Source organism: Neovison vison, chromosome 13, assembly GCF_020171115.1.
Source record: "Neovison vison isolate M4711 chromosome 13, ASM_NN_V1, whole genome shotgun sequence".
Classification (NCBI taxonomy): Eukaryota; Metazoa; Chordata; class Mammalia; order Carnivora; family Mustelidae; genus Neogale; species Neogale vison.
In genome coordinates this window covers 16308244-16334472 of record NC_058103.1, presented here as the reverse complement: position 1 = coordinate 16334472, position 26229 = coordinate 16308244, and the positions used below count along the sequence as shown (strand labels likewise).

At 37.8% G+C, this 26229-nt stretch overlaps 1 protein-coding gene across 20 annotated transcripts in view; it reads right to left on the bottom strand.

The window, feature by feature from the left end:
• Positions 1-26229, bottom strand: part of TTLL5 (tubulin tyrosine ligase like 5) — a 279659-nt gene that overhangs the window by 188063 nt on the left and 65367 nt on the right. For 14 of the 20 annotated variants that reach the window (XR_006381664.1, XR_006381662.1, XR_006381665.1 and 11 more), the window contains exons 15-20: positions 24891-24985; positions 22690-22731; positions 14721-14834; positions 14342-14433; positions 8013-8075; positions 3234-3272 (exon numbers count right to left, since the gene is read on the bottom strand). Coding sequence is in view for 16 of the 20 variants with exons in the window: in XM_044230835.1 (XP_044086770.1) it covers positions 3234-3272; positions 8013-8075; positions 14342-14433; positions 14721-14834; positions 22690-22731; positions 24891-24985 (445 nt within the window). In the remaining 4 variants the exon portion in view is untranslated. The remainder of the gene's footprint in view (positions 1-3233; positions 3273-8012; positions 8076-14341; positions 14434-14720; positions 14835-22689; positions 22732-24890; positions 24986-26229) is intronic. The other 6 variants (XM_044230837.1, XM_044230844.1, XM_044230838.1 and 3 more) reach the window with 4 other exon arrangements.

Below are 26229 nucleotides of genomic sequence, written 5' to 3'. Positions count from 1 at the left end.
TGATAGCCTGAATAAAATCTCTTAAAAAAAAGTTTCCAATGGTGAGTGCTGTGAATTGTGTGAGACTGATAAATCACAGACCTGTACCCCTGAAACAATGCATTATATGTTAATAAAAAAAAGTTTCCTTTCCCCATTGGACTTTGGGCCCTTTAATGAACTCAAACGACTATATAAATATAGGACTATTTCTGGACTCTTGATTCTGTTCCACTGATTGGCTTGCCACAGTTTTGCTTACTACAGCATTATAGTATTTCTTTCAGTCAGTTACCCTAAGTCTTTTTCAAGATTACTTTGGATAATCAAGATTACTTTTGGATATTCCTTTGGATATCCTTGTATTTCCACATTAAAAAAAATTCTTTAAGTCATTTTCTGCTGGTGATGAAAAAAATATAGTCAATTTCTACGAAAAAAAAAAAATCTACTGGAATAGATTAGAATAAAATAGAATAGACTAGGATTGCACCAGATCTTTAGATCAATTTGGAGAGAATGAACTTTTTTTTGGTGATATTGAGTCTTCTAATCCATGCACATCACTTATCTCCCCACTTATTTAGGGCTTCTTTCAGTAATATTTAGTAAGCTTTTACTGTATAAGTATTGAACAGAGTTTATAAAATTTATCCCTAAGAATTTCATATTTTCAAATGCTATCATAAACAAAATTTTAAATTTTTATTTACTGCTATTATGTTAAAATGCCATCAATTTTAGTATATTGGCCATGTATCTTCGCTAAGTGCACTTAGCTGTTCTTGTAGTCATTCTGTGGAGGCTTTAGGATTTCATATTAACCAGATCATGTCATCTAAGACTAAAGACATTTGATTTCTTCCTTTCCAATCTGTATACCTTTTCTCCCCTACTCTCCACCCCTTGCTTTATTGTACAGGCTTGGGACGACTTCCAGGGTAAAGTGCTCACAAATTCCAGAAGTGGACATCTTGCGATACTACTGATATAGAAGGACGCCTTCAATATTTTGCCATTAAGTATGATATTAGCAATAGATTTTTCACACAAGGCCTTTAAGAAATTCCCTTCTACTCCTGACTTGCTAAGAGTTTTTCTCATAAATGTGAATTATATTGGATGCTTTTTTTGCATCTAATAAAATGATCAACTAATTCTTCTCCTTCATACATGGTGAATAATACTAATTTTCAAATGCTAAACTAACTTTGTACTAGTAGAAAAAACCTCACTTGGTCATATGTATTACCCTATTTTATACTGGTGGATTCAATTTGCTAAAAATCTTTGAAGAAACTTTGTGTCTATGTCATATCTATGTTCATGCCTGTAATTTTCTTCTTTTTAAAAATGTCTTGATAAAGACAAGGTTTTGATGTCATAGTTAATGTGGACATCATAAATGAATTGCGAAGTGTCCCTTTCTATATTTTTGAAAGAGTTCATGTAAGATTGGTGCTGTTCTTCCTCAAATGCTTGAAAGAAATTACCAGTGAAACTACTGGGCCTGGGATTTTCTTTGTCGCAAGGTTTTTTTTAGTATGAATTCAATATTCTGAATAGATATTGGGCTATTCAAAATTTCTATTTTAACTTGTGTCAGTTTTGCTAAGTGTTCCCTCCCAAGGAATTCAGCCATTTTATCTGGGTCATCAAAGTTGTAGAATAAGGTTGTTAATAATATTCCCTTAACATCCTTTTTATGTCTGTAGGGTCTGTAAATTATTTTCCTCTTTCCTATCTGATACTGGTAATTAGTGTTCTCTTTTTTCATTGGACCAATTTATGTAAGAGTTCATCAATTCTGCTATCTTATCAGTGAACAATTTTAGATTTTACTGGTATTATTTATTGTCTTTTATTTAATTGATTCCTACCCTTTATTATTTCCTTTCTTCTACTTACGCTGGGCTACCCTTCTTTATCTGTTTTCATAAAATGAAACATTAGATCAGTTATGTAGGCCTCTGTTTTCTAATATAAGCATTTAAAAAGCTATTAAGTTCTCCCAAAACACTCCTTTAGTGCATCCTACACATTTTAATGTTATATTTTTATTATTAATCAATTTAAAATACTTTCCAATTTCCCTCATTTCTTCCTTGATCCATGGATTATTTTGAAATGTGTGAATTTCCAAATATTTGGAGATTTTTCTGTTGTTACTGCTTTCTAATTCCAGTATGGTCAAAGACCATGCAGTTTATGATTTTATTTTTTAAATGTATTAAGATGTATTTCATGTAACAGTACATGGTCTGCCATACGTCAGCCATATGCCAGCTTTCCTCCGCTTCTATCTCTATGCCACCAAAAAACTCCTGAAGGTAATATAAAATGAGTGTCAAAAACAAAGAAAGGCCAGAACCCACTGACTTTTAAATAGTCTTATTAAGATCTTTTTCTTTTGTTTCGTTTTTATCTAATTGCCAAATTCATAGCAATATACTCCAGGAAGCATTTTCTTTGACTAAAAACTGGAGGAAACTTATAAATTTACTGTGGCTTTCATTTGGAAGTTACAAACCTGACTTTCCCCAGTTTTCCCTTCTTTAAACAAAACATGTTATCCTTCTTTAAACAAAAATTAGATTTATGCTTCAAGGGGTTTCAATGAGAAACCAGGTTTATCTTCATTAATCCTTAAATGTAAAACTAAATGCTAGATACGGGATGTCTCTTTCTCCTTGTTGCCATTTTGATTTCTAAAGAGGCACAGCACAAAGGGGATGTATGTAAGATCTCAAGCTAGGGGGGTTGTATGCTTAGGTTTAAGAGTTGTTGGGGGTCTGGTCTTTGATTGGACAAGGCCACCCCAGCCCTTCTCTGAGATCCTTCTCTCCCCCACCAGAGTGAAGAGTCACAGGTGTTCTGCATACTTTCAGTTCTGTGGCAAACTGGGAACAGTTCTGCTCAGGTCCACAGGGCACTGAATTACATGTCCCAAGTATATCAAGGCCAACCATAACCACTTATCTTGACTCTAACACAGTTCTGGAATCTCAGTTATACTTTGGTGTCTTTCACACCGCCAAATGATACACCCGTAGTTATAAAAAAATAAAAAAATAAATCCCAAACTTCTTTTGTAAAAAGTTGCCTTGGAATAGTGTTTGAATAGAAACTTTTTTTATGTTACTATTCTTGCTGAGCCAAACCAAAAACGGTTACATAAAATATCACGCTTAGCCCCTGCATGGTCACACGTTGTGCGCACGGAAAGAATCTCTCAACTTTTAAAAATCAGTTACCGTGTTCTTCCTGTCAATAAGCTTCTTCTTGGGTTTCCCCTACAGAAGTAGAAAGGACAACTGGGTTAGAGGAGTGGTCAGATATTCTCTCCTGACTTCACACGTGCACACACACTCATACTCCTGGATAACATAGAATTATGCCAGGGAAGGCCTCTTTGGGGAGAAGCAGAGAGATGTATCGAGAAAAAAAGAGAGTCCCATAAGCATGGGGGAAGAGCAATAAAAAACAAAAGGGAAAGGACAAATGGATTCCAGCAAAGTAGCATAACAATTACATACTTTTGTACCTTTAGTTACAAATCAAACTTATTCTTCACAACCACCATGCGAAGATTACTATTAGTTTTGTTTATAAAAAAAGGGGGGGGGGTAGGAAGATTATTTTGTGACATGCCCAAGACTGGAGGCTTAGTGGGTTCAAATGGGAACCCAGAGGTTAGGTCTCAGACTCCAGTGCTCTTCTTTAGGCTTTCACCGAATTGTTTTATGTATTAGTAAAGGAAAACAATCTCAATCCTCATAGGGTTCAAAAAGGGTGCTCGGGAGAAATCGATTTTTCACAATTAAAAAAAAACAAAACCCTTTTAAAAAAGAGATGTTCTCCCTAGTGTCTGAACTAGAATTGGGCTCTCACTACAGGATGTGAATGCCATTTATGTTGAAATTAGCTTTTATTTTTAAAACATTCTCTCCTCATTTAATTTCCTTTCATTAACATACAAACTCTCTCTTTCCTAAGTTCCTCAGTTTTACCTGTATCCATTTGTGAATGTGTATATATAGCTCAGTACAATTTTATCACTGTGTAGATTCACGGAGACATCACCCCAGATTCACTGAACAATCCCATGGCCATAGGATCCCTTGTGCCGGTTATCCTTTTAAAACCACACACCTCTTACCTAACTCCTGCGTCCTTTTAATCCGTTCTTCATCTTAAAGCTTTATCATTTCCAATTTATCATTTAAAAATTTCAAAAATGTTATGGAAGGAGAGCAATGCAATCAATGTCAAGATTTTCTATTTACAGAAAATCAAGTGAAAAGTAGGTCTTCAAAATGTTTAGTCTTTCCCTTCCTATGTCTTCTTTTCATGGCAATGTCTCCTTATCATCAGAAAGGCTCAAGATGATTTTAACTTTCTCATCAGATAATGGTTTGTTCCAATAATATGCAGTCATGGTTTCACTTTACAATCACCTCAGCTTTTAGAAGTACCAATACTTCAGCCTGGAGGTGGGGCCAGAGCATCAACAGGGTTTACAAAATCTGCAGGTGTTACTAATACACAGCCAGGGTAAAACTGCCATCAAACTGTAAGACAGCTGTAAGATACTGTTTGCCAGGCAGGGTGGCAGCTGCGGGATGAGAGGGAGGGGGTATGTAAGAAAGATGAACAATTAGGAAGATTATTTCCCTATGATATAATTAGGGAATTAGTTTGAAAGTAATTCTGACAATGATACAAGGGGATTTTCAAGAGGAAAAATATCAGTTCAGACTGAAGAGAAACAAACTTACTGGAAGATGTTAGGGCTTGCAATAAATAGGATTTCATTTCTCCAGTGCATGTTTGTGTGCCTGTGCCTACCAGGTGGTATGCTCTAGAAACTGACAAGGACAAAGATGAAGGTAACAAAGTACTGCTCTCCAAAGCCAATTTATAAAGTAGACAGGCTAGTAAGTAAACAAGCAATTACAAGGCAGTGTGGCAATCTGATCACACTGAGGGATTGGAAAGGCTGCAGAACTTCCTCCTAGCCTGGGTGAGAGGATGAAAGAGGCAACTAGGAGAACTTAGGGATGGACGGAAGGCCATTCCATGGGACAGCAGGGTGTGAGGAGGAGGCATGAAAGAGTAAGCTGACACGGAGAGATCGGCCATCGGTGGATGTGAAAAAGTAGACATTAGGCTAAAATTAATCCTCCAACTGAAATTTAGCATTTCTTTCATACACATGTGGGAAACCATCTGCAGCAGTTTTCATATGATTTTATTACCAAACCACCCCCGACAAAACCAACACATCTTTTTTCACATTACTTTAGAGATGTTGTTGGTATCTCAAAATATTGCAACACGTATCACACTTTTGAAATTACGGTGATTATCAGACCCACTGGTGATCTTGTTTATTGAATCATTAATAAAGAAACAACATATATTACTACCTCTGAAATCTCTTCATTGTTATGCTCCCCCTAGGAGAATGCTATCTCATTCTGGTGATGGTTCCCAAATGTAAAGGTTTACTTCCCTCTCCCTCAATGGGAAGCCCAAGGCTGGAAAGACTGAGCCTCAAACACAGAGTCCATGTCAGTCCAGACTGATACAACACTCTCTCTAAAATAAATGAGTACATTTAAAAAAATAAAGAAATTAAAGAAATATGTATTTGGTCTTCATTCCCATCTCTGGCACAGTGTACCTAAAACTTCTGGAACTTCCTAAGCAGTAAGCACCATAAAGGTGCCTTTGGTTATGCCAATGAGGTGACTTTGGGAATGCCCTGGATCACCATCAGGATGTGGGCTGGTCACCAGAGGAACCAACCATGTGATCAAAGGGCTGGAACTTCCAACTGACCTCTAGGAAGGGGAGAGGGCCTGGAAATGGGGCGCTCAATCACCAACGGACAATGATTCAATCAGTCGTGCCTATGTAATAATGCTTTCATAAAAATGCAAAAGGACAGCATCCAGGCTGGGGCACACATGGAGATCTGGGGAAACCTACCACACCTGGAGAGGGCATGGAAGCTCTGTACCCTTTCCCCATATCTCGCCCTCAGTGTCTCTTCCCTCTGGCCATTCCTGAATTATATCCTTTTATAACAAACCAGTGATCTAGTAAGCAAATGTTCCTTGGAGTTTTGTGAGCCATTCTAGCAAATTAATCAAATGGAAGGAAGGAGAGACTTGTAGGAACCTCTAATTTTTAGCTGGTCGGTCAGAAGTACAGGTAACAATCTGGACTTGCAACTTGTGCCTTAATTAAAGGTCCAGGCCCAGGTTGTTCGAAACCCCAATCTGTGGCCAGTTAGTTGGCAGCACAGGTGACAACCTGGCCTTGCTAACAGGCGTCCAAAGTTAAAAAGGTAAACTGAGCAACCTTCGCCTGTCTGGTACTGAATAACAAAATAGATCGGGCTGCAGATCAATTTAAAATTTTAGAAGAAAATGTTTAAGAAACTTTCCAGAATTTAAAGCTAAGAAACAATGAGATCAAAAGAATGAGAAAAAAGTAAAAACAAAACAAAACATGGAACATATAGCAGAAGATTCAAAATTCATCTAACAGAAGTTCTCACGTAGAGGAAAAAGAGAGGTCAAGGGGAATATCTCCATAGATGGAAGACTTAAATCTTCAGACTCAAGAGACTCACCCACTGCAAAACCAAACTAATGAAAAGTACTACACTAGATAAAACACACCTTGGTAAAACACCTGAACTCTTAAATATAAAGGAGCCTTATAAAAGTTTCTACGATAGTGGGGGAGGAGAGAGAAACGTTAGAGAGAACGGAGTTTCTAGTCTTCTAAGTGAATCTGAAGGTCTCTTTCATTAGAAGCTAAGCAGTGTAATTATTCCATCAATGGTAATAACCACAAATTTAAGGGGAGAATGGCAAATTGCACATATTTCCTGATAATACATCATGAAATTGTAAGAAATGACTGAAATCTGGGTATCTGTTTTAAGCATCCTGCGAAAAAGTACATACACTCTGAATATAATGTAAATTTCTCTAAATAACTGAGGTTTCTTATTTTGATAGTCAATTACTAAACTGTACTGCAAGACAATTATGTCTTAGGGATAATAAAAGTATGTGGGACTAAGGAGTGCCTGATTGTTGTGCTATTTGAATTCCAATGTCCATTTTTCATCATTCTACCCTAATATTGAAATTATAAGTTGTCATTTTTTACAACTCCTGGTGTATTTATTTTGTGAATTACTGCCTGCTCTACCTTTCTTAATCTGATTATTCTAATCTCTTCTGGTCTAGAAAAACACATGATCACGTCTGTTAAAATTGTGTCTGGGAAGGTGCCTGGGTTGCTCAGTGGATTAAAGCCTCTGCCTTCAGCTCGGGTCATGATCCCAGGATCCCGGGATCGAGCCCCACATCGGGCTCTATGCTCCGCAGGGAGCCTGCTTCCTCCTCTCTCTCTGCCTGCCTCTCTGCCTACTTATGATCTCTGTCTGTAAAATAAATAAAATCTTTAAAAAAAAAAAAAAAATCGTGTCTAGGGGCGCCTGGGTGGCTCAGTGGGTTAAAGCCTCTGCCTTTGGCTCAGGTCATGATCCCGGGGTCCTGGGATCAAGCCCTGCATTGGGCTCTCTGCTCAGCGGGGAGCCTGCTTCATCCTCTCTCTCTGCCTACTTGTGATCTCTCTGTGTCAAATAAATAAATAAAATCTCAAAAAAAAAATTGTGTCTAACGTGACATGTGTCTAATGTAAAAAGACACGGTGTACAGGTCTTCCTTTAAGAAGAATAAAGTTTAGGGCATTTGTTAAGATTGTTTAAAGATAGTTATGGTTTAATTTATGGCCTCTAAAAACAGTATATGGTGATAAGAGTTAATGAATTCGGGAAGAATAGGTATGATACTGTGTTTTCTCTAAGGCCCTTTGTAGCAGAGATTTTATGAAAGCCTTTTTTTTAAAATAAAGCCTCTTTCCTTCTTTTCTATGTGCCTTCTCCTTATCACGTGATCTAATGATCTTATAAGATTAGCAAATTTACAAGATCAGCAAATCCCTACCTGTCCTGGAAGAGACGCGTTGCCAGCATATAGTTCATGGAGGTCTTGTGTTCCAGGTAGGACCTGAAAGACAAAGAACGAAACTGGCTATTTCTTAAGTTTGACTGAAGGGAAAAAAACATGGAAATAAAGCCATGAATCAAGCACAGAAGGGACAGGTTACTTATATACGGTTTCTAAATAAATGTACGGTTCTCTACAGTGGCAAAGGAAGAGAAAGTTGCTTAAATTAAAATTATAAAATACTAGAGGAGCAGAAGATACAAAAAAATGAAAAGGATAAATGGAGGAGCTGATTTAGAAAGTAAAAAGAAAAAATGATGGGATTTCTTGGATTAATAAAAAGTGACATCCTACATTCAGAAAATAAAACCGTAAGGCAAAAACAAAGCCACCGCCAAGAATCATATATAACTAGGAGAGAGGGCAAACGAAGCTGGGAATAGGGAGATGCATAAAGGGTGTGAAAGTGTGACAGAACATGGTTTCCATCATTATTTCTCAAGAGCTTGCAGTGGCTCCTTGTCGCTTACTGTAGGTGGCATACTCTTTCTCTTCCAAGCTTTCAAAAGTTGGATAAGCTACACAACCAGTATCTTCATGCTTTCTCCAGACACTTCCTCAACCTTGATCCTGCCGTACAGCCAGACAAGCTCCCTTAAACTCCTCTCGCACCACACTTCCCAGTGATCCTTTCGCCTTGGTCTGGACACCTCCTCACACACTCTCCAATAATCTACAGTCTACCCTTCAAAAAGCACCTCAAGTCCAGTCTGCTGCACAAAGCCTCCCCTGACTGGACGGCTCTGAGACTAGAGAAGTGGCCTTGTCTGAACTACCTTAGCTTTTCCCATATGCCCACGGAGCGACCTGTCATACACCGTCTCACAGAGGAAAAGTTTTCTTCTCAGAAAGCAGCATGATATAGCGGGAAAAAAGTCAGATCCGGAGTCAGAATACCTGAATCAAGTCCCCTGTGTGATCATGGACAAGTCATGTGACCTTATGGAGCCTTACTTTCTGTATCATTAAATTGGAATAACAATATGCATGAAATACATTATAATGATGAAAATCCATACAAATGAGCTCTTTTTAATATATGAATAAATAACTTCTCCTTAATCCCACTGTTAACTCTCAAAGGGCAGGGGTGCCATCTAATATTGGTTTTATACTCCAAAGCAGCAAGCACAGTGCTAGACACCTGGTAGATACTCAATGAATATATATTAGTAAAAAGGCATATTTGTTAGTAGATAAATACATCGTCCCCACCCTACATCACAGCAGTTCAATTAGTTTAATATTCTTGGCCCAACTCTGCCACTTTCTTCAGAGACCCAGGAGAGGTGGAGTGACTTAACCAGACTGGTAATTTAAGAAGAATAAACAGAAATGCATCAATGAGCAAGTCCCATTTTTCTCTTGGGAGACAATTTCCCCTTAGGAGGTACATATCCTCTACTGGTCCTATAAGGTCAGGTGCACCTCCCACACAGCTCAGTCTAACCTTGCCTACAAATGGGCATGCAAATCTGCCCATATCAGAAGTTCAACTTTTTGTTGAACACAAAAAGTATGTTTGCTTGTAGACAGATAATAATCAAATCTCCCAGCCTAGACTTTATAAATAAAGGAGATATTTTGGTCTCCATCTCTCTTAGTCTTTGTCCTATGTCCACTGGTTCAGAATCAAACCAGTATAATCAAACTTATCATTACTGGACTCTGTTAAGAGACCACAACACTACCTGTAATTGGTTCCTTAGAAAAGGCATGTAAGTTAAGGTCCTGCCTCTTGAAATACTCAAGAGTAGAGGTTTCCACTTTCATTAATTAAAAAATGTTTTCGGGACGCCTGGGTGGCTCAGTTGGTTAAGCAGCTGCCTTCGGCTCAGGTCATGATCCCGACGTCCTGGAATCGAGTCCCACATCGGGCTCCTTGCTCGGCAGGGAGCCTGCTTCTCCCTCTGCCTCTGCCTGCCTCTCTGTCTGCCTGTGCTCGCTCTCTCTCCCTCTCTCTCTGACAAATAAATACATAAAATCTTAAAAAAAAAAATGTTTTCTAGGAACTGTAAATATTTAAATTCTTCAAAAACATATCAAAAGAAAACCCAAGCAGTATCTTTCTGTTGCGTTCCTAGGTCTTTCTAAGGTATAATTACATTGATAGAATATTTTGTAAGATGAAAGAAAGATTTCTCTATGAACAGCTGGGTTTTCAAAACAAAACAAACACAAAATGGGTACTACCTTTTATTCTTCTAAGTTCTAGCTCTATACTTAGAACCACTAATACCCCAATTAGATCAAAAGTTATATATTAACTATAAATTGATTCTCAACCTTATAGTTATAAAAGAAAAAGCATCACAAGGGACTCTGAGTCTTTGGGTGAACACAAATCTGCTTAGTCATGGGGTAATTCTGTCCACAGGCTGGGCAACGAGCAAGTGACAAGGTAAAGAATATTAAAGAGAAAGTATAAGCTGAGTACTTTCCAGAATTCATCCAGAGCTACACACTGATTGGTTCCTGAATGGACTCAGCCAGAATGGAGAAATTTCATTGAATTGGGTTAAATGGGCTCATTTAACAGACTCTCCAAAGAGTTAATAGTAAAACTTTCCTAGATCTAAACAAAAAGCTACCCTAAACAAACCAAAGAAATGGTTTTAAATGAACTGAGTAATGTACAGAATTGCAGAATCACTACATTATACACCTGAAACTATATTACACTGTATGTTAACTATACCAAAATTTTCTTAAAAATGTTTTTAAATGAGTCTGGAAAAGATTAAACTGATCTATATGTAACTTAACTATCAGGCCAAAAAACCTTCAGAAGTATTTAAAGAAGGCAATAAAACCAATTCAACAATACATTTATAATGTCCAATATCCAATTTTTAAAAATCATTGTACATGTAAAGAAAAAATGGGAACATGAGGAAAATCGGTCAATAGAAACAGACTCAGAAATGATAGAGAGTAACAAAGATTTAAAAACAGCTACCATAAACATTATAATATATGCACAAAACTAAACAATCATGAAAATAATGGGAAAAAACAAAAAGAAGATATAAAGAGAAACAGTGGATTCTAAAGTTGAAAAATAAAGTAACTGAAATGAACATTTCATTGGACGGAATTAATAGAAGATTTGAGGTTGCAGACAAAAAGATGAATGAATTTAGAAACAGAGAAACAGAAAACCATCCAAAGTAAAGAAAAAGAATCTTAAAAAAATGAGCAGGGCTAGACTTGTAGTGTAGTATCAGCCAACTGAAATCAGAATCAGCCAATCATGAAATCTGAGTCCCAAAAGGAGAACACAAGGAAACAGAAAAAAATATATATATATTCGAAGATATAATGGCTAAAAATTTTCCAAATTTGATGAAAATGATAACTCCACAGACCAAGAAGCTCAACAAATCCAAGTAGAAGAAACATGAAGAAAATGACACCAAGGCATATGTATCATAATCAAATGAGTTGAAAATGGGTCATAAAGAATAATCTTAAAAGCAGGCTGAGGAGAAAAAAAGACACATTCTGCACAGAAAAAATAAAATAAAATAAAATAAAATAAAGTAAAATAAGAATTACCACATGCTTCTTGCCAGAAAAATGCAAGCCAAAAGATAATGGAACATTTTTCAAGTGCTAGGAATAAAGGAATATCCAGAATATATAAAGAGTTCTCACAACTTAGTTATAAGAAAACAAATAAGCTCACTTAAAAATGGGTAAAATATTTGATTGACAGAGACATACAAACAGCAAATAAGCACATGAAAAGACACTCAACATTAGTCATTACAGAAATGCTGTTAAACCTATGTGCTATCACTACACACCTCCTAAGGAGTTAAAATTAAATCAACCATACCAACTGTTGGTAAGAATGTGGAGGAACTAGAACGCTCATACACTTATTATGGGAATATAAAATGGTACAACCACTCTTGAAAACTATGTGGCCATTTCTTAAAAATTTAAACACATACAATAATATGATCCAGTCATTCCACAAATAGGTATCTACCCAAGAGAAGTGAAAGTACATGTCATATAAAAATTTGTATATAAACATTCAAAGAAGCTTCATTTGTAATAAAAACATGGAAACAACCAAATTGCCCATCAAAAGATGAACAATAAGCAAATTCTGGCATATATGTGTAATAGAATACTACTCAACAATAAAAAGGAATTAAACCACTGATACATGATACAACATGTATGAATCTAAAAATAATTTTAATAATAATAAAGTAAAAAGAAAGACGCAACAAATAAGAGAACAATCGGTAGAATTCTATTAAATTAAATTCTAGGAAATACAGATTAATCTTTGACAGAAAGCAGATCATCGCTGCCTGGGGACCAGGATAGGCAGGGAAGGGCCAGGAGGGGCAGGTGAGAGGAATTACAAAGAGGCACAAGAAGACTTTTGGAGGTTATGGATAAGTTCATTATGTTGATTTTAGTGGTAGTTTCACAGGTATATATACCTATGTTAAAACGAATGTAACATATTATACTCTTTAAATATATAAAGTTTATAACTCAATAAAGTTATTTAAAAAACAATGTTTTTAATACTGTTCAAAAGCATGAAATACTAAGTGACAAATTAAAAAAAAAACATTCAAGACCTTTACACTGAAAACTATAAAACATTGCTAAGAAAAAGAAAAGATATAAATAAGTGCACTTGTCATGATGAACACTGGATGGTGTATGGAACTGCTGAATCACTACACTGTACACCTGAAACCAATATCACACTGTATGCTCACTAACTGGAATTGAAATAAAAACTTAAAAAGTAAAAAAAAAAAAAAAAAAAAAAAAAGACCTAAATAAACGAAGAAATTTATCATGATCATGGATTGGAAAATTCAATATTGTTAAAATGCCCACTGCCCCAAAATTAATCTATACACTCAATGCAATCCCAATCAAAAGCCAGCAGGCTTTTGTGTAGAAATTGATGAGGGAATTCTAAAATGCCTTGGGAAATATAAAGGACACAATAGTCAAAAAACTTTATTTACTTATTTATTTTTAGTCAAAATACTTAAAAAGAAGTTGGAAGACTTACACTATCTGATTTTAAGACTTAACATAAAGTTATAGTAATTGAGACAGATTAATTAGTGAAACTGAATAAAGTCCAGAAATTGACCCACACATATATTTGAACTAATTTTCAACAAAGATGCCAAGGTAATTAAATAGAATAATTTCAACAAACGGTGCTGAAATAAACGTATTACATCATATGAAGAGAAATGAACCTCAATCCTTACCTCACACCATACACAAAAATTAAGTGAATACTGTCCCAGACCAAAATATAAGAAGTCAAAGTTGAAAACATTAAGAGAAAAAGCTTTATGATGTTGGGGTTGTCAAAAATTTCTTAACAGGAAACACAAAATGCATCTTTTAAAACTTTGTGGTCAATTGGACTTCACTGAAACTTAAAAACTCCTGTTCTTTGAAAATCACCATTATAGAAATGAAAAAACTTGGGGCATCTAGGTGGCTCAGTTGGTTAAGCATCTGACTTTGGCTCACGTCATGACCTTGGGGTGCTAAGATTGAGCCCTACCCTACATAGGGCTCTGCACTCAGCAGGAAGTCTGCTTCTCCCTCTTCTTTTCTTTCTGCCTTTCCTCCAACTTGTGCACTCTCTCAAATAAATAAATAAAATCTTAAAAAAAAAATGAAAAAGCTAGCCACAGACTTGGAGAAAATATTAATATTCTCAATGTGACTGTCTGAGAAAGGATCTGTATCAAGAGTCCTTTATAACACAAACAAAAAAAAAAATTAAAACCCTAAATTTAAAATGGAAAAAAAAGAAGATTCACAAATGGCCAATAGCAGATGAAGTCTCAATACCATTATTTAGAGATAAATGCCCACCAGAATGCCCAAAACTAAAAAGCCTGACAACTGCTGACAAAGAGGAGGAGCAACTAGAACTCTCATATACTCTTGGTAAAATGTAAAATATTACAGTAACTTACTTTACTTCAAAGGTAATGATGACCATTAAAATTTTTCAAAGTGTCTAACCTGGGGTTAAGGGGCTATTACAAAGGAGGCAGGGGATTTTTTTAAAAGGAATAATGCACAGGTAGGTTAAATTTCTGTTAATGCTCTAGGTATTGGGTTGGGTAAATACACAAAGTGAGAAAGACACACATGGAAAGCAATGCCAACACCTGTGTCAAAATTAACCCAATTCTGTGGACCTGAGGCACAGATCAAAAAAAAAAAAAAAAAGGTAGCCACCTCACCCATATATTTCCCATGTCTCCGATGTAGGGAATATGCGAATAAATCCACCTCTCCGATCATTTTCTTCCTTCACTCTTCGTAAAACTTTGATCTATACAGAGAAAGAGAAAATTGGGTAAGCACTCATTTTGAAAACTACAATCCATGTGTTTACAGGGCAGAGGAAGAGAGTTACGACCCACAAATATGAAAGAAGCATGAAGGGAGATGTTAATTCCATCTAAGATTCTGTTTTCTAAGAACAAGTTTCTCCCATCTTGAATCTTTGTTCAATGTTCAATGTAAGATACGAGTTGGTCATCAATGTTATAAATCACTCAGTAAATTTCACTGAACCCTATATTAGCCCACAAAGGCCTGGAATGGAGTTATCTTTACCTCCTCCATTGACAGACCAAGCACAGAACCACCTAACTTCCCCGGCACCTTCTCTCGGGCTGAGCCCACAAGGTTTTTCATTTCCGCATCACTGGCAGACAGTGGACGGGAACGCTAAGGAGAAGGAAAAACAGAAACAAACAAAATGTTTTCATCATCATTTCTTCATTTCTCTTTATTCAGTCCCTCAACATCATTATCTTCACTAATATGGATAAGCTCAAATCCAAAGCCCATTTTCTGTAATTACTCTCTAGCCTTAAACCCTGGGAAATAAATGAAAGCTAGTAGACTCAAAGGCAAGAAGAGAAAACAGAATAGAAGAAAAATACTACGGGTTGAGAGGAAAACTAGGAGAAAAACAAGAAAGATGTCCACGTGACTTTTTAATCCAGTTCTTAATCCTAATCCTGGTTTTAGAGTACATCTGACATTTTCAAACATATAGAAGAAATCTGAAAATAACTGCTACATAAGATTAGATGAGCATTTATTTCGGTAAATAACTATATTCTTTTCAGCAGTGGAGAAGTGTGGGTTAGGAGAAATGAGACATAAGTCAGAAAGCCAAGGAACAATCTATTATGTCACAGGTGAAAATGGGGCCATGAGATGTTTTAGAACTCGGGCGTGGGGTAGGGGGGTGGAAACTGAGGTAAGAGTCATCAGTGACACAGAAAAGAGATGTGACCAAAAGAAACGCTGTAGCCGCTGGACTTCAAGAAACATGACCAAGGACAACTGCCTGGGCACTCCAAGGTGGCAGCCAAATGGGCCATGTTCATTCAGTCTTCCGAATGCCCATCACAAAGGTCATCTGAAATTAAAGTTCCAAGTAATTCTGATGTTACATAAGCAAAGAAATATAAAGGTAACAGAGGAAGTCAGATGGTATGAAGCTTGTGAACACACTATTATTGAAAAAGATAAAGTGATAAGACAAATACATCTGCCAGTAATAAGAAGAAGCAATAACTCAGGAAATGTGCATGCAAATTTTCTTCCTAAATTCCTAGAACATGATGAGAGAAAAGCAGTCCTACTGTCAGGAACTAAGTTTATTTTTCTCTCTGCATACACTCTCTACGGAAAAGCTTTCAACCTTCTCAGCAATGCTCACTGTTACAGACTGAAGGTTTATGTCCCTCCACAAATTTGTATGTTGAAGCCCTAACCTCCAAATTTGATGGTATTTGGACATGGGGCTTTGGAGAGGTAATCAGGATTAAAGGAGGTCATCAGGGTGAGACTCTTGCCTGATGCAATTAATGCCCTTAAAAGAAGAGGTATCAGAGAGCTTGTACACTCTCTTTCTCTGCCCGACCATGTACAAAGAGGTCATGTGAGCACAGAGCAAGATGGTAGTTGTCTACAAACCACGAACAGAGACCTCAGAATGAAACCTGCCTTGCTGGCACCTTGATCTTGGCACTTCCCAGCCTCCAGAACTGTGAGGAATAAGTTTCTGTGGTACTTGGTTACAGTAGCCCAAGAAAAACTAAAAGACACACCTATACACATCATGAATGCTTTTACCTTTGACACAAAGGAGACCAATACAAACCAACCTTCAAAGCTAGCACGGGAGTTATAAAAGACAGATTTCCTGATAGGAGACTCCATGATGAGACAGATACCTTTAGCGCAAAAAACCATGAAATCAGCAGAATATAGCAACACGTAAAGGCAGGGACTTTCACTTGTTTAGCTTTTCCTATGATATCTTCAGCACCCAGAACAGTACTTGGCGTGGGGTAAGAGATCAATAAATATTTGATGAAGAAATAAATAAATGAATGAATGTGCTGAAATGCAGATTAATCATGGTTAGAACTACACTTTACAGAGGATTTGGGGGAAAAATTTAACTCCTTTCCAGTCTCTGGGTATGCATTAAATAGCACATGTTGGGATGAGAAGGGAATCAAAGGACAACTTCAAAGATATAGGAAGGGAATCATGTAAGTAATATGATCTTTTCGAAAAGATTTTAAAGTGTGAACACTTATTTAGTGACAATTCAGTAAAGCCAAAATGTTAACTGGATGCTTTAAGGACTTTTCTCATTTCACACACTACTTATCGTTGGTTAAAAATACTTTGTTTCACATGTGATGACACGGCTCTGATCAGAAAGCTACTGGCGGTCAAGTGCCTTATCCAAGGTCAAGTTGCCTCATCACTCATACTATTTACAAGTACCTTAAAGTCCTCTGAAATTATGTAAGAGAGAATATGAAGTAAGCACTCATTTAAATGTATAATAAAAATACAAATTAGGCATTTTAGAATAGAAAAACTGATTTTAAAATGTTGGTAAGCTAAAATCTGTATTAAAGGTTAGTAATAAAAATATTTTAGGAAGTAGTTATTAGCTATTTTAAGAAATACATGGTTGGGGAGCCTGGGTGGCACCATCAGTGAAGCGACTGACTTTTGGTTTTGGCACAGGTCATGATCTCAGAGTTTTGAGATTAAGCCCCCTGTTAGGCTCCGCACTCAACGTGGAGCCTCTTGAGATTCTCTTCCCCCTTCCACTGGTGTTCACGCTCTCTTTCTCTAAAATAAAATAAATAAATCTCTAAAAAAATGTAAAAAAAAAAAAAAAGAAAGAAAAGAAATGCATCATCATATTTATAAGAACATGGATCAAACCACTACTGAAAAACATCTAACTGGCACCTCCAATTTATTTTTCATTTTTTTGCTTTTTGTCTTTCTTTTGTTTTTGTTGTTCATTTTCTTGTCTGTTTTTTTATGATTGGTTTTGTAATTGTATTTTACTTGTTGAACCTTTTATCTTTTTTTTTTCTTTCTCTCTTTTTTAGGACCTAATTTTCATCTTGTGGAATTGCTCTGAGGTGGAACAATATTCCTGGCTTCCAGTGACTGAGATTACAATGATGTTGCCACCTTCTTCTACTCATCTAAACCTGCTCCTAGAAACACTGAACTGACACCCTCCAAAGTTCTCAGTCTTCTCTCCCAAGTCACTTTCAAAGAACTGTCTCCAACACAGGTTCACAAACACTCCTTCATTATGCACGGCCCACGGTTCTAACTCCAGCCACTTGTGTATGCACGTGAGCTATCCGGGTGAGGCACGGGGGAATTCAGGAGGTCCTACCAGCTGGGGCCTTCAGGAGGTTTGAAAATGGAAGTGGCTGAAGGGTAATGGTGTTTGTTAGGTGAGCGCTCTAGCTGTGAACTCCCATCGGCTGATGGCTTTACTCTTTTATTGCCACAAATATCACGAGGTTGCAAAGAAAAAGGTCAAAGCTATGCCTAGCGGAAAAAAGATGGCTAGAAACACCTTTTACCTCTTCACCTATTTGCTTCAAACTAAACTACTAAAAAGGCTGAGAGGAAGGTACGGAAAGTTGTTAACTACCAATGTCTATGTATCTCAAATGCTTCTCTAAAATCCATCCAGGCTCCTGTGTCTTCGGGGAGGCTGCTAAAAAATATCAGACTAGAAAGTCAGAAGTATTTTGCCAATCTCAGCTTTTCAATAAATTTGAGATTAGAATTTTCTGTATCAGCATAATATTGGCTGTACTGGTCTACAGAGATGTGTGGCTACATATGTACTACAAAGCACTACTGTCATAGACCACTGGTTAAATCCTTACCAACATCTGTTAATGAAATGAACTGGAGATTAAATATGTGTCCTCCTACTGTTTACTACTTCCAGCATGGTGGAATTTTATGGACAGCCTGCATTCTTTATGCAAATCAAGAAGGGCCAACTTTGAATTATATTTGTTATGTTTTTAAAACCAAATGGCTTAATAAACTAAATTAGAGATTTCAGGAAAAAAAAAAAAAAAAGAAATGTGACCTGAATTATAGACACAGGTGAGAGAAAACACTGAGAAAAAGGATAGCAAAGAAAAAAGAAAGGTTATAGAAATGCTTCTGAGCGCCAAGAAAGACATACCTGAAGATTAAAAGCAAAGCAAATAAGGGGGGGGGGTCAGATTTGGAAGGCCATCGGAACTGCCAAAAACAAGAGCAAAACACTCCAAGTGCAAGCCATTCTGTGGTACTGATCTTGTGCCTATCAGCACAGGAACTGACTGAATATGCACCGAAGAAATAAAGTTCTTCTGAACTTAGAACCATTGCCTCTGTCTAGGTGACACAGGATTTTAACTACTGGGTGTTCAGATAGATTTTAAACTGCCAAATTACTGCCTAAGCCAGAATTCTGCCATGCGGCATGCACCAAAGATGTAAAATTATCATTAGTGCAACTTACAATTTAGAAATATATGCAGAAAAGAAACCTTTACACATCTAACCTTTATCACTATGGAAGAACTGACTGAGAATCATTGGGATGAGGAACCCCTTGTCTCCACTAAAAGTAGAAAAAAAAACAAATGTTGAATCAGAAAAATGATTCTCTGCCTAGAGAAAGCTGGCAGGTACCAGCAATGAGAAGAACCGAACAAAACTCAGAATATGAAAAAGGTGAGGCATCATAAAAGATACCATAATTGAGGGGCAAGAATAAAACCTCTTTGACAGAGAATATATACGAGGAATAAAAATGTCCTAATGCAGTTTTACAAAGTTTGGAATTCTGTGTTAGAAACAAATGAGCTAGAAATAGCTCAATTTGTGTATGACACACCTTGCCACCTAGAAAATAAAAGGTAAAATCTAGTTTAAAAAGCAAAATGAACTAATGCTATCAAAAAAAAAGCAACAAAAAGGACCACAAATGATTAAATCTAAGTGGGAAATAAACAAAAAATGGCTAATAGAGAAGGTCTAAATGTAATTGACAACCAGAAATATACTCTGAAATCAGGGGAGAAAAAAAAAAGGAAGTAAGTAGACTTGTGTTACAGTCAAAAGACAGGCAACATCTGGAAATTTGGAGTAAATACAAGTCAGCAGGTCTAAAAGACATGCATCTTGTCATTAAGGGAGCTGGCTTTAAAAAATCAAAACAAAAACTTACAGAACCACTTACAATTATGTTTGAAAAATCATGAAGAACTGAGGAGGTACCAGAGGATTAAAAAAAGACAAATGAGGTACCAATCTTCAAAAATGAAAGAAATGTGCTTCTGGTGACTACTGCCTGGTAAGTCTAACTTGAATCCCTAGTAAAATAATGGAACAAATAATAAAAGAAAAAAATCCGTAAACATTTAGAGTTTAATGAGCTCATAAAGGATAAGTATGGAGACTGCTTTATTTATTTTAAAACATGCTTAAAATGTTTATGTTTAGGACAAAAATTACAAAAAAGGGGAAATAGAGCAAATACATTTAATGTCTTTGGGTTTTACAAAAGCATTTATACAAATTTCATAAAATTTCCATTCTATATTATATTTCTGATTGGGGCTTAGTGTCATAATATAATGAATAAAACACACCAACAAAGACTGAAAAGAGTTGAAAGATGTTACGTAGGATAAACAGCAGTGAATCAAGTTAGGACGCGATTTTTAGAATGGGTACTGATTGAGCACTACTTAGAATCTTCACTGATGTCTGGGAGGATGGATAAATAAAAAGATAATAATTAATCTGCATTTGTAGATGAAAGCAAATGTGAAAAGAATGGCTACAGATATGAATATCGAAATAATACCCAATGCCGCTAACAAATGCGTAAAAGGAAAATTAACAGGACCCAAAAGTGTAAAGGGAGCCATGTGTCCAAGGTAAACTATGTGTCCAGAACTAGCCCAAATTTTTACCTATGCTTTATCATTTCTTTCACACCCTGTCTCCATGTATGTATTATCTTCACTGGAAGACATGGATAGTGAGCCTCAGAGACACAAGGGACCTTGCCCAAAGTCTAACAGCTAGTTAGTGGCAGAACAAATTTGAACCAGGAGCTATCTGACTGTGTGTTTTCCATGAAACTATGTCATCTGCCTGGGGACCCGGAAAAGTGACTTCTGATGAGTGGGAAATCTGAACTCGAAGCATTCAAGGGAAGGAAGAAATGTAGAAAGAGACGATGGACTAAAAAGGAATAGACAACGGGAAAAGAACTGTGAGTGCGCAATCTGACAGCAACAGAAGAAGAAAGCTTGACAAAGTGTCCGTGGCCAGAGCAGAGAACTTGTTTTCATTTCTAACTTAGCTCGGACAAAACCCCCATGGGGTTGAGAACGCTTCATTCACACAAAGTCGGTGACTTTGAACACTGCAAAGAGCAAAAGTCAGAGAATTCCACACGTATCAAGTTGGCCAAATAAAGCTAGAAAGACTTTGTGTCACTGGAGCAGTGTTCAATTACACAGCCACAAGGGAGAGGCCTTGCTTGGCCACAGGCTATCACAGTCTATGGTCATTCTGGCAAGCAGGGCTAGGCGACATGAGAAAATTAAAATGGTGAAGGGAAGTTAAGATTAGAATTACACAGCAAAGACAATTCTTTGGAATCAAATTCAGAAGGCTATGAATTAAGGATTTTTTCAAGTTCTCCTGAAGAGTAGATATCCCTAAAAGGTATTCAGAATGTAAGCTCTTAGAAGTCAACAGCTCTGGGGCTTTTTTGTGGTTGTTTTTGTTTTGTTTTGTTTTCTGTTTGGCACAGAAAGTAGCTAGCACACCTAGGTTCTCGCTAAACATAAAACACTAAACAAATTCTACCAACAAAACACCTATGGAACCGCATCAGCCAGTGACCAAACGCTAGACAAGACAACCAATAAGCCTTTTTTTCACTTCTTGGACTCATATAAACCATATAAAGCACTTTGTCAAAACCAGTAGCTGCAGGAGTTACGACTCAAGCTCCCAAGCTGTCCGGTCACTGTATCAGAGAGTACTGAGAGTACAAGGCCAAAATAAACGTCCTGGAGCTTCTTGCTGAAGAACTACTAGTTGCAGGAGCTCACTTATGTCTGACACGTCTACAGCCCTCATTTCAGAGTATCCGCTAGCAGGAAGGAGCAGCATCGTCACTGCTACCCCGTCACTTCGACGAGATGTTTAAAAGAAAACAAAGATCTTCATAGAAGAAAATGACAGTTAATCTCAAATATGCTAACAAGGACAGAAGGAGGACAAATACTGTTCATTAGGAGTTGGAGATAAAATATTTTTCGTTTCTGGGGCGCCTGGGTGGCTCAGTTGGTTCAACAACTGCCTTTGGCTCAGGTCATGATCCTGGACTTCTGGAATCAAGTCCCACATCGGGCTCCCAGCTCCTTGGGGAGTCTGCTTCTCCCTCTGATCTCCTCTCTCATGCTCTCTCTCGCTCATTCTCTCTCAAATAAATAAATAAAATCTTAAAAAATATGTATTTTTAGTTTCTTTTTATTTATTGTTTTTGAAGATTTTTTTTTATTTGACACAGAGAGAGAGAAACATCGAGAGAGGGAACACAAGCAGGGGGAGTGGGAGAGGGAGAAGCAGGCCTCCTGCTGAGCAGGATCAAGCCCAATGCAGGCACCCAGGCACCCCTTGAGTTTATTTTTGAAGGTAGCATCTCAGACACTTATTATGGCAAAGGTTCCACGATTCATAAAACTGCAAATCACGATGTATAAGAAATATGTAAAATCAAATGCAGCCCAATACCCAATTGAAAATGTTTTCAGTATGAAGCTACTGACAATAGTACCTTTCTTAAGACATCTGAAGAAAAGAAAGGGTGTCTGTGAACTATATTTCCTTCCTGGAATATTCTGGTCAAAGCGATAGATATGCCTCTAAATCCCGTTCGTCATTTAAATCCAACTGCCTCCTTCACAGCATGATCACTATCAGGAAAAGAGGATTCATAAATTCCTGCAGCCTCTACTCTTGTATTCTATATATGGAAAGACCTCTGTGCATTCATTTTCACTTAAACTCTATGTTATTAAAGTTCAAAAAGCAGGTACATCAAACACAGACTGTGAAAGAGCAAAGCTAAAAGACTTTCCATTTGGGGACTGGAAATAAGAATCTGAATGAAGTCTCCAAGTGATCCAGAACTTACCAGTTTGGCATCTGAGGACTGACACTGTGCAGACACTGGACGCTACAAAAGATAGAAAAATGGAATAAAGCCTTATCTTCTCCTACCATAGTGAGGTTTTCCAACTCTATGATGTCTATGATCTCACAAAGGAGAAGATGATCTCCAAGCAAAAAGCAAAAGCAAGAGCCCTACACTTTGTGCTTGTAAGACCAGAACATCATTATGCTTCACACCACTTTCTCCTACAGTGTATTTATCCCAGTTTCGTCTTCTAAGCAGGAAAGCAAAATCCTGCTATCACATCCTGAAGCCAACTATTCCACCTGATAAATTTGTTCCAGAGTACATAGAACTAATCTACAGTTTTTTAACCCTTTAAAAAGGGTTGATGGATGAAGTCGTGCCATGACCTACCAGTCAGCAAATCAAATGGTGGACGGATTCTTTGATTTGCAAAGAGCAGCCAATAAACGCTGAGAGGCAGGCTAAGAAAAGGGGTCAATTCATCCAAGATTGACATATAGCTAACCCCTAGAGTAAAATTTGGCAGGAACTCTTGTGAAAGCTGCACAGAAACATTTGCAGTCCTTTACACACAAAAAACTACCTGCAGAGGAATGTGATGGCCTAAATTCAGTTTTGCTCGTGCACTTAGGGCAATCCTCTACTTTTTCTTATTAAAAAATTAAAGAAAACCTTTTGATCTGTGATAATGTACTGATCAAGAACAATGCTGCTGCCTGGTTTTCTTTCTAATCCAAGATAACAAGACCCCTTAAAATCCAGTATACCCCATCCCACATCACAACTCTATTGCTAAGAGGGGACGATCCTAGAGCAGGTGGTCACAGAGTGCAACTAGCTCAAAGACATGTTGCGTTTGGTCTGCAAAGTATTTTTTCTTTAACTGGACCAGTTGGCAATATTTTAAAATAAGACTTCTCATTTCTCTTGACAGGAGGAAGGTTCTCACAACACGTGTCCCACACTCATGCGTGGCAATGATCAGTTAGAGCACATCAGCAAAACAGCTGCCCCTTTTTAATATGGGGCAGAGGCTCCAGTTCAGCACAGCTGCATCCCTTCCTCCCAGCTGTACTGTACCCGGCCCTCTTACCCATTCCCATTGTCTGCCCGCAACCCCTCTAGGCAGTAGAGCTTGCAGACGCTGTTCTAATGAAAACTTAGAAATACAGCTGTGTAAGTAAGAGTGACGAGCTTGGCAGACAGAAATAGCAATACTCAAAATGAGACCAGCAAGCTAAAGGAAAAAACGCAGAACGAGTGGTGACAGGAGAAGGGAGAAGTGGAGAAGGAATCAATGGATGGGAGAAGAAAGGGAAAGGGGAGGCAGGGGGAAGAAGCAGCTATTTCTGCCTTCAAAGAGCTTAGAGTCTAGCAGAGGAACACTGGACAATGTCAAAGCAACAAATCAATGAATGCCAAAACCAAGCACTGGAGTCATGACAGAATGGGATGGATTTAACAGAAAATTATCTTGAGACTTCTGAGCAGGCAAGGTCATCAATCCAGGTGGGAAGAGAGGAGGAAGGTGGACCTTTTAGCTAAGAAGAAATGTTAAAGGCAAAAGAACAAAGTAAAACTAGCCCGGTCTAGACAGGCAGGGATGGATTAGATGATGGACTGAGAAGGCAGAACGATGAGCTGATTGGTTTAACTGGAACACAGATGCAGAGGACACAAAGATGGGAGCGACGCTTGATCAAGTGACATTTCGGACATGCACAGGATTTGTAGGCCTTGATCTCATTGAACCTCAGTTAACACCTCATGATCACTGAGCACCTGTAGAGAAGATGTTCTTTCAACGAGCATCTTCTTCACAAAGCTAGTCTGAAGATCAGAAAGAATGTAGCAGAGTAACGACTAGGAATTTGTCAGCTCCCTCTCTGTGCCTTGTTTATGAGCATATCAATTTGGGGAAAAAAGCAGGTGATTCTTAAAGAGAAAAAGAAAAAAGGACAGATAATGAAAAAAGGCAAAAGAAAAGAAAAACAAAAAGCAGACAGTAAGTTGGTTTGAAAGCAATGAAAGCATATGCTATCAGCCACGGGGGAATGTAACTGCCTCCTGTCTGGAATGATCCCCATATTCTCCTCTCAGTGACGTCATATCTGTAGCGCTTCAGCTCACTCATTTACATCAGCTACCACTTTCCAATAAGCCTCTTCGGGCTCCCTGCTGCTGAATTTGCTTACCTGAGGTTTCTGGAAAGGGTTTCGCCTGGAAGACTCAAAGGTGGGATAAATTGGCCGGGTTGATGCCCTCTGGGCAGGATCCTGGCACACAAATCCTGAATGGGGAAGGGCAAACATTAAAACCTACCATTTTCTAAGAAATTAGCAGGTTTAGCTGTACCTTTTCTTTAGAGATACAAAGTCAGTTTCACAGTCATAAATATTAGAGATCTATCCTCAGAAGGATGAGGCATGGCTCTCTCAGACACACACTTCACTTGAACTTCAAGTTCAAAACTGGACAGCATGAGAATGGAAAATATGCAGATAAATCAACCTTCCTTGCTGGGGAGCTGATTCTGATTGAAAAAGAGATGTGGATTTTTGATGAACTTCAGAGTAAAAAGTGTAAATCACCATTTAAAAATACACAGTTGTTTATAAAAACAAATTATTTTAAAGTGGCCTCCTAGAAGGTGACTGGAAAATAATGTTGTTTTTACTGGGAGAACCCAAGAGCAGGTGAGGGGTCTTGTCCTGTTACAAGATCTACTCCTGGGGTGCCTGGGTGGCTCAGTGGGTTAAGCCTCTGCCATCGGCTCAGGTCATGATCCCAAGGTCCTGGGATCCAGCCTGCATCAGGCTCTCTGCTTAGCAGGGATCTTGCTTCCCGCCATTCCCTCAACCCTCCCAACCCCGGCCTGCCTCTCTGCCTACTTGTGATCTCTGTCAAATAAATAAATAAAATCTTTAAAAAAAAAAAAAAAAAAAAAAGATCTACTCCTAAAATAGCTGAAGGTGGTCTCCTGGCAAACTGGGCTTCTTAGATTATCTACAGCTTAACCAGTTAGGTGTGCACTCACTTCACCTGCTTCCTAAAAAGAAGCAGACTCCCATCCAGGGAGACTAGTGTGTACACTAGTGTGTACAATGGCTCAATAAGTTTTACAGCATTTGCTGGTCCACCAAGTAGTAGTTCATTTCAAATGTGTTTTGTCATGCCTTAGTAGAGTACTTAGGAAACGACAACAAAACCACAATAAACCCATCCGATTGCCCATCTCCATTTCAAAGTTTTTGGCTTATCTGCCAAAAAAGGAATTTCTTCCTTGGACTTCCTTCAGTTATAACGATTGGGGGGGGGGGGGTGTGGACCATGTTGACACCAGTGGAGACGGCCTAGCAGAAACAGAGCCACTCTCCTTTGTAACAAAGCTTCTTCAATCAGTCACACTCTCCCAGCTCGGAAAAAAATAGACGGTCTCCAGACCTTTGGTTAAGGCTCTTCCTCGGCTCGTAATTCCTGTGCCCCAGGAATTAGTTCTGAGCCCTAGTTGTGGTTCAGCCTCAGGACAGGATG